The following is an 8,801-nucleotide window of genomic DNA, read 5'->3' as shown; positions in this document are numbered from 1 at the left end:
CTCTCTCTCTCTCTCTCTCTCTCTCTCTCTCTCTCTCATGGTTGTTAACAAAATTAAAAATAATCAAAATTTAACACAGAGAACAATAGAAGCTTAGAAATATAATTTGATATGGTAGAGCAAGGGCATAGATTTGAGGTGTGCTAGGTGTGTGCTACACACCCATCGAAAATGGCAAATTCATTTAAAATATTAACTTTACTCATAAATTTAATCACCAATCATAAGGGAAAACTTTATGCCCCTGCTTGAAATTTGGTGATAGGTGTCCTGAAATAACACTGTACACCTCACAGCACATAGTATCATAATATGGTAATGGGCATATCATCAGATAATGGCGAAGTGTGTGCAGTGTACGACAGCTTTGACAGCATGGTTGCAAGAAGTTGTATGTTTAAATTAATTTAGAATCCCTAAACTAATTTTTTATCCAATAATTTTTTCTTACGTCATCATATAACTTTGATCTTAATTTGTTTTCAAAATTAATAATACCCTTTTAGAAGTTAGAAACAAAACTTAAGTCAAGTCAAATTCTGAAAGGTTGTGCATTGATATTTTGCTCTGAGAATTTTGTTGATCTTAAATGCTTTTACAATCACAGAAATACACACTTTTAAATTTAATTTTCAATGATTATATACTGATTAGTAACAAAATTTAAGAGCTTCCTAGCTTAAATCATAACCTGAAAAAGGCCTATGTAGCCTAGTATAATTCCAAACAAAGTTTTTCATAAATTTGAATGATTTAATTTTGGAGAAATATTTTTGTGAAAAAACTATTTCATGTGTTATCTTCAAAAAAAAAAAACATTGCAAAAAGATTTATAAATAAAATTGACTAGTCATTCTTTAGAATTCTCTGTGGCAACACACCTAATGACAACAGCCACCATATGCCACTGATGGCCAGGTACATTTACTAGTGGATAGATGTCTTGTGTCTGATAGAATTGAATTTAGTTGGTTGTTACTGTAGATCTAAGAGGAGTTGTGAAGTCAACATTATAACATGTCTTTGGTAATAACGCTAATATTGGAATTTAAAAATGTGCTGGAGCAATAAACTGTAAGGACACATGGGAAATAGATTTTCTCAAATGCCCTGAAAAATCCCTCGGGGTAGTAGATAGTTTCTGTTGCCTAATTAGCAGTGGAGTAAGATGTTCTGAAACTATAGTTACTAGAATAAGATTAGGATAGAGAAAATTGGTACTCTGTTGGTAGCAAAAGATCTCTCTCTGGGTGAAAGGCAGATTGTATGATGCTTGAGTAAGAACAGTAATGTTACATAGTAGTGAGATGTGAACCTTGAATGCAGAAGAGATGCAAAGACTACAGAAGAATGAAACTAGTATGCTCAGTTAGATGTGCTATGTCAGTGTGGTAAAGCACAAATGTATTGAAAGGAAAGTTAGGTATAAGAGGAATATGATGTAGTGTGCCAGAGAGATGGCTTCACTGGTTTGGCCATATGATGAATATGGATGAGGACAGCTGTATAAAGAAGTGCCTAATGCTTAAAGTGGATGGAATTTGTGGAAGACGGAGACCGAGAAAGACCTGAGACAAAGTAATGAAGGCTGTTCTTTAAATATTGAGCTTCATGGAAGAGATGTCAAAAGACTGAGATGACTGGTGGTTCACACTATTCAAGAAGACCCATTCACCACTGGAAAAATGAAGTCTTAAGAGCATTTTATGTATGCCCATATGTACTAGGTTCCTCCTCTGCACCCAATCTGCCCCATCAAGCATTCCCCACATCTCATACTCCTGACACCAATCCCTTCTGTGCTTTCAGCCATCTCTCCTTCTCTGAGATACATCTTAGACTGTCCATACTTTGTCTTTAACACATCTCATATTTGCTATCTCCATGCCCTCTCATATCTGTCATCAATTCCCCTATCTTCTGATATCTTCATCTTGAGCCACCTCTGTCTAGACATGTAAATAATCATCATCATCATCATCATACAAGCAATGTTGTTCATTTCCAGTCTTCTGTGAAAAATATGTCTAGCTATAGGAAAATACTACCGTGCTTCAAAACAGGTAAGAGTTGGTGACAGGAAGGGCACTTGGCCTTTCTGTCTGACCCATGCAAGCATAGAAGAGTGATGATGATGATGACAAGAACAACAATGATGACGAACATCATCATCATCATCGTCATTATAATCATCATCACAACCCTTTTTTTCTCTTTTACAGATGTGAATATAAAAATAAGTTGTGCTGTCTTTCTTTTGTTTGTTTTTTTTTTTCAATATTTTTATGGTTGAAACATATTTGTTTCTATTTTGTTCTTCAGATTTCTAAAGAACAGTCATGGGAGATAGTTCTGGCAAAAAGAAGGTTGTGCTTGCCTACAGTGGTGGCTTAGATACTTCCTGTATTCTTGTTTGGCTCAAAGAGAATGGTTATAATGTGGTAGCGTTCCTTGTAAGTTATTGTTTGTAAATCTTTGTTTTCTAAGTAACTAACTACTAACATATTCTTTTTTATCCAAATTCCATACAAAATCAAATGAATTAGTTTCTGGTTTATGAATGAATAAATGAGATACAACTTTAATTCAGGAATGCCTTTCTTTCTTCTTATCCTCTTACTTATATTTAATGTTACCCAATGGTGTAGCTAGGGTAAACCATGCCCGGGGCAAGCTGTAAAAATGTGCCCCTACCTTCCATTTACAAAATACACAGTATTATATAGTACTTATTTGTGACAAGTAATTAATTTTTTAAAGCAATATTTTAGGAATAAATACTTTATCAGGGTTCATTTACCTGCTGGTTCGGTGCAGCCCAAAATTCAGAATATATTTTTTTTAATGTTTACTTTTATGAAGCCTTCCTATTTTAACCATTTATTTTAACCCCATTGAAACATTAAAAATCCTAATGTGTGAAATGAGCTGTAATAAAAAAAAAATACAATTGTTTAAAATCTTGTCTTCCTTGCTTTTGATGGGGCAAATTGATCGATTATATCCTCAGAATCAGTTTCGTTTGTTTCTTCACTTTCAATGCACAGAAGAGCAAGATCATGCCTGCGGTCCTGCAACATTGATGTCCACAAATAAGATAGGATTAACTTCAACTTGCTGAATGAGCGTTCACAGCTTGCAATTCATACAGCTAGTGTGAGCAGTATCTGAAGGCCAATGCACAAATTCGGAAAAACATTGTTATCTCCATATCGAACAATGAATTCCAGGAGTTTTTCTGGTCTCATTATTGCAGATTTTGTTTGAGTAGACAACCCTCTTATTGCGTTTACCTTCAATAGCAGCATAAAATGATAAGCTGGAGATCCATCATTACAATTGCAATTTTATAAATGGAGTTCAAGCTTATCATATTATGGTCAATTCTGCGCCCTTTGCTTCAATTGGTGCCTGGGACATGTGCCTCCCCCTTGCCCTCCTCTCCCTAGTTACGCTACTGGTGCTACCATCATCTTGGTTTTGCCTGTTATCTCAGTTTTTATTTATTTACTTATTGTTTCCTCCCTGTATAAGCAACATAAAATCCTGGACCATCATACAGTGTAAGTGCCCCTTTTGATGCAAGTTTGATGCAGCGCCTCTCCAATGTAATCAACCACAAATATTGTCTTATTTTTCACATTAGATCAATTACATGCAATGGCATTAAAAAACTGATTGCTACTGAAATAATAGCAACTTTAAAGAAATACTCAATCCATTCTCCTTTTTATTTGGAGTATATCTTAGTATATGGAGTATTAGACCTACGCACTGGTTTTACTGGTGATGATACCTGGAATTTCTGCAGCATAGGACTTACAAAATTTTCCATGAGATTCTAATTTGAGAGTGTAGATATCCAAAAGTTTGAGTTGAGTTCTGCATTGGAGATACACTGACTTTCTACACTATCAGGACCTACAATATTTTTATGTACAACCAAAGTTGTTTCTTAATATGGACATCACAAGTTATGAATCACTAATAACGCCAAAAGAATAAGATACAGACTGAAGTAGATTTTTGTTAATTAACCTGATGCCCTTGTTTTAAATGTAGTCTAGGATGTTTGAGTATATAACAGCAGCACTGTTCCAGCTGCATGAGCTGTACTCTGTTGTGGATGTTCATTTGAGCTTTGTAGGATTACTTTCTCGTAAATATTCCTTATTTGCTCCTTGGATTTCATAAACTGATTAGAAATGGTTTTTGTCTCTGCTGCAAAATGAAAGTCCTTGTAAACAAGAAGTGTAAACTGCCTCAACCAACCATGGTGTGTCAGTTTGAGTAAAATACACCATATATCTTCAAAGCAATTCACAAATGCATCTGTTTATCATCTTTTTGCCTAGTGTTTGTCCAGATATTTTCCTAATGTAGCATACACAGTGCTTAACTTGCATTTAGTGCTTATAAAATTCATATCATTTGAATTAATTAACTTAAAATGCTTTCAGATCACTCTGACCCTACATCAGTTACTAGAAAAACCACTTTATCATTTGGTGCAGTCATAGCTGTGTGGTTAACAAGCTTACTTTGCAACCATGTAGTTTCGGGTTCAGTCCCACTGCTTGACACATGGTCAGGCATGTCTTCTACTATAGCCCTAGGCTAAACAATACCTTGTAAGTGAATTTGGTAAATGGAAACTGTGTGGAAGCCCATCATATATATGTGTGTATGTATGTATTTATGCCTTTGTGTTTGTATCCCCACCACTTGACAACTAGTCTGCTTACATCTCCATAACTTAACAGTTTGGCAAGAAAAAGATTAATAGAGTAAGTACCAAACTTGAAGAAATGCAAATACTAAGGTGGATTTGTTTGTCTAACTCCTTAAAGACTGTGTCCCAGCATGGCTGCCATCCAATGACTGAAACAGGTAAAAGATAAAAGACCTCTTACTGAAGCTATTTCACATCACTTCCGTTATTTTATATTTCAGGCTAATGTAGGCCAGGATGAAGACTTTGATGCCGCTCGTAAAAAGGCAGAATCGCTTGGAGCTGTTAAAGTAAGCCTCTTACCGTTTGCACAAATTCTTAATTACAGTTTTATTTTATTCAGTTGTCTCAATGTTATCAGATTCATTTAAAAAACAATTCTACATTTCAAGAACTTTCTTCCTTTCATGTACTGTTGGGTATCATTTACAAATGTTTTCCTAAATGAGCAAAGGGATTAATGAACAGAAAATTAAACTCACATAAGTTGAAATTGGATTAATGAGCAGAGCTTGCATGCATATAAGTGAGTGGGTATCTATTTACTTGGCAAGGTGAAATTCTAATTATAAACCATAAATAAACTGCATATACGCATAAATACTGGTAGAGCATAGACAGACTGTATACTAAATCAACACATTGTATAGTGAATGGTTTTACTGACATCATATTCAGCCAATGAACTGATATTGGAACAAAAGAACCGCAAATAGACTATGTACATGTGGTTGGGAAAGCATGTAAAAACTGTTCATTCATCCATGTATGCATTTCATTTAGCTTGGCTGTATAGTAAGAAGTTTGTTTCCCAACCACATAGTTCCAGGTTCAGTCCCACTGCATAGCACCTTGGACAAATGTCTTCAACTATAGTGTCAGGCCAACTAAACTCTTATTTAGCTGTATTTCAATTATTCATGTCACAAACAATTTGGTTAATGAACAGAACTCTGGAACAGATTATATTCGTGTATAGAAATTTATCAAGTTCCAGTCAATTTAAAATTGATATTAACTGGATCCACTTCCCTTAATATTTTAATCTTTCAACTTTAAGAAGGGTCCATTAGGCTATGTGCAAAGATCTGGATTTTCCCTGTTTGTAAATGAAAACAGAAAGAACAAAGAAGAAATTAAAAGGAAAGCTTTTGGTTGTAGAATTTATTAGCAAAGAACTTGCAAGAATTAGCCATACTGTCATGGCATCATATATTCTAAAATTGGAACAATACAGAGATTAAGCATGGCCCCTGTGCAAGGATGACACAAAAATTCATGAAGAGTTCCAAATTTTTTATAGGTACAGGTGTGGCTGTGTAGTTAAGAAGCTCACTTTGTAACCACATGGTTTTGGGTTCAGTCCCACTGCACAGCATCTTTGGCAACTCTCCAACTCGCCTCTATTATATATCCCTGGGCTGACCAATGCTTTGTGAGTGACTTGGTAGATAGAAACTGTGTGCACACATGTATGTATATATGTGGGTGGGTGGGTGGATGGATGGATGTGTGCGTGTGTCTATTTGTTATGAGAGGCAAAAACAAACAAATAAATAAATATAAAAAATGCCATAAATTGCTTAATGAACTTTTTTTTTTTTTATCATAGGTTGTCATTTCAGATGTGCAGAAATCATTTGTCACAGACTATATATTTCCAGCTATTCAAGGTAATTCTGTATATGAAGACAGGTATCTGCTTGGTACAGCTCTTGCCAGACCCTGTATTGCAAAGTGAGTAAAACTTAGTATTTTCATAAGTGTGGGGGAGGGAGCTCTCATACATCCACGTGCATTTGTGTGTACCATTGTCTGGATGTTTTGTGATGGTTGTAAACAAGCATCACCAACATATAAGCAGTGTTGTTTGTTTGCAGTCTCCATGAAAAACATGTCTGGTCATGGAGGAATATTACCTTACTGGGAAACAGATGAGAGTAACAGGAAGGGCATCCGGCTATACAAAATCTGCCTCAGAAAATTGTTTGACCCCATGTGAACATAGAAAAGGGGATGCTATATAATAAGGATAATTTTATATGACATTGCCCTTAAAAGAATGAATTACTAAGTAGCAAAGATAGTAGAGCCTCACAAGACTGGTGACTCTTGTTAAGCTATATTCCATTGGGTGAAATATGCATTAAAACTGAACAGCAGCCATCTTAGGCAAGCTGAATCCAAACTCATTGCATGCATGGCCATACATAATGTCTTTGAAGTACACTAATAGTACTTGTGCACGTAATTTCATTTTTCTTTATGTTTATCCATTTTTCAGCATCTTTGCTTGATAATGGTTTTACTTCACTAGAAAATGTGATGTACTGTTGCAATGTATGTGTATATATATATATCCTTTTTAAGTTTGTTTATTGGAAATGTTTTTCAGTATGCATATAAAAGCTGCTATTTTATTATACCAACTACTGCCTAATGATTACAACTGGCAATAGCAGTTTTTGGGGGTTACACCGAGCTGTGCCAATATAATTTCCAGGGAATACAGACTATGATCATAAGAAACGTGTGATTTATGGAAACGTGCATAGCAATGCATTAAAATATAAATTCAATCCATGGATTATTCATCATCATCATCGTTTAACGTCCGCCTTCCATGCTAGCATGGGTTGGACGATTTGACTGAGGACTGGCGTACCAGAAGGCTGCACCAGGCTCCAATCTGATCTGGCAGAGTTTCTACAGCTGAATGCCCTTCCTAACGCCAACCACTCCAAGAGTGTAGTGGGTGCTTTTACGATTATTGTTATTATTACTATACACACACACACACACACACACACACACACACACATGTTACGTAGCTATTGGTTATGGTGGGTCAGAAAGTTACCATAACCAAAATCTATATAAAATATTATTGCTCAGAAAAGTTTTTTGAGTCTGCTTTTTTCAGACTTGTGAACAACTGAGTGATATAATATAATATAATATAATAATATATATATATATATATATATATATATATATATTTGCCTTCAGTTGGTAATTTTTCATACCCCTCTTACAGGTTAGTGAAACTTAATTGTTCAATATTTGCTTTACATATATGCTGAAAAGATTCACTTGCTTAATGGCAGTTTGCATTGGAAGGCTTAAGCTAACTCAAGCTTGATTTTGGGATTAAGGAGTTCACTTCAAAACTATGTGATTTCCAGTTCAGTCCCACTGAGCTATTCTTTGGATAAATATATTTTTGTATAGCACCTGGCCAAACAATTGTCTTATGAATGAATTTATTAGACAGAAACTGTGCAGAAACCGTGTGTGTATGCATGTATGTATATGTATGTATGTGTATATATGTATATGTATAGAAATAATTGAGATTCAGTTGAATTAGGTACTTGAGTTGAAGCACCAAATCAGTGCAGTATTATCCATACAACTCAACTGTGCAGCTACATGTTTCCTGCTCTTAATGATGAATATGAAACCTGTCTTATGAAATGGCCACATTGTCAAGAAGCTCATTTTCCTGGCATTTGGTAAATCTTTCTTTTAATTATTATCACACTTGCAAAACACAGCACCTTGCAGGACTGTATACAAGCTACTACATTTAATTATAGTAACTGTTAATACCAGCTTCTACACTTTATTTGCTGTTGGTACTATGTATTATGTATAACTGTACTGACTGTTAATATTACCTACTATGTTAACTATATGAACAGTCTAACTATACTGGTAATAGCAGCTACTACATATAACTGTGCTAACATAGGCGTAAGAGTGGCTGTGTGGTAGCTTGCTTACGAACCACATGGTTCCAGGTTCAGTCCCACTGTGTGGCACGTTGGGCAAGTGTCTCCTACTATAGCCTCGGGCCGACCAAAGCCTTGTGAGTGGATTTGGTAGACGGAAACTGAAAGAAGCCCGTCATGTATATGTATGTAATATATGTATATGATGTCTATGCCCCCCCCCCAACATCGCTTGACAACCGATGCTGGTGTGTTTACATCCCCGTAACTTTGTGGTTTGGCAAAAGAGACTGACAGAATAAGTACTAGGCTTACAAAGAATAAGTTCTGGGGTC

General features: G+C 35.5%; 1 protein-coding gene and 1 non-coding gene across 2 annotated transcripts in view; both read left to right on the top strand.

The window, feature by feature from the left end:
- The window catches only part of LOC106881508 (argininosuccinate synthase), a 28,527-nt gene that overhangs the window by 1,447 nt on the left and 18,279 nt on the right, over positions 1-8,801 (top strand). Inside the window, exons 2-4 of the mRNA XM_014931922.2 lie at positions 2,323-2,453; positions 4,954-5,022; positions 6,345-6,469. Coding sequence (XP_014787408.2) covers positions 2,340-2,453; positions 4,954-5,022; positions 6,345-6,469 — 308 coding nt within the window. The 5' untranslated portion in view covers positions 2,323-2,339. The remainder of the gene's footprint in view (positions 1-2,322; positions 2,454-4,953; positions 5,023-6,344; positions 6,470-8,801) is intronic.
- LOC128250101 (U6 spliceosomal RNA) lies at positions 5,927-6,030 on the top strand. Its single transcript, XR_008266223.1, has one exon. It is a non-coding gene; the product is annotated as a U6 spliceosomal RNA (small nuclear RNA).

This window comes from Octopus bimaculoides, chromosome 1, assembly GCF_001194135.2.
Source record: "Octopus bimaculoides isolate UCB-OBI-ISO-001 chromosome 1, ASM119413v2, whole genome shotgun sequence".
NCBI lineage: Eukaryota > Metazoa > Mollusca > Cephalopoda > Octopoda > Octopodidae > Octopus > Octopus bimaculoides.
Note: the sequence above shows the minus strand (reverse complement) of the source record. Positions and strands in the feature narration are given on the sequence as shown.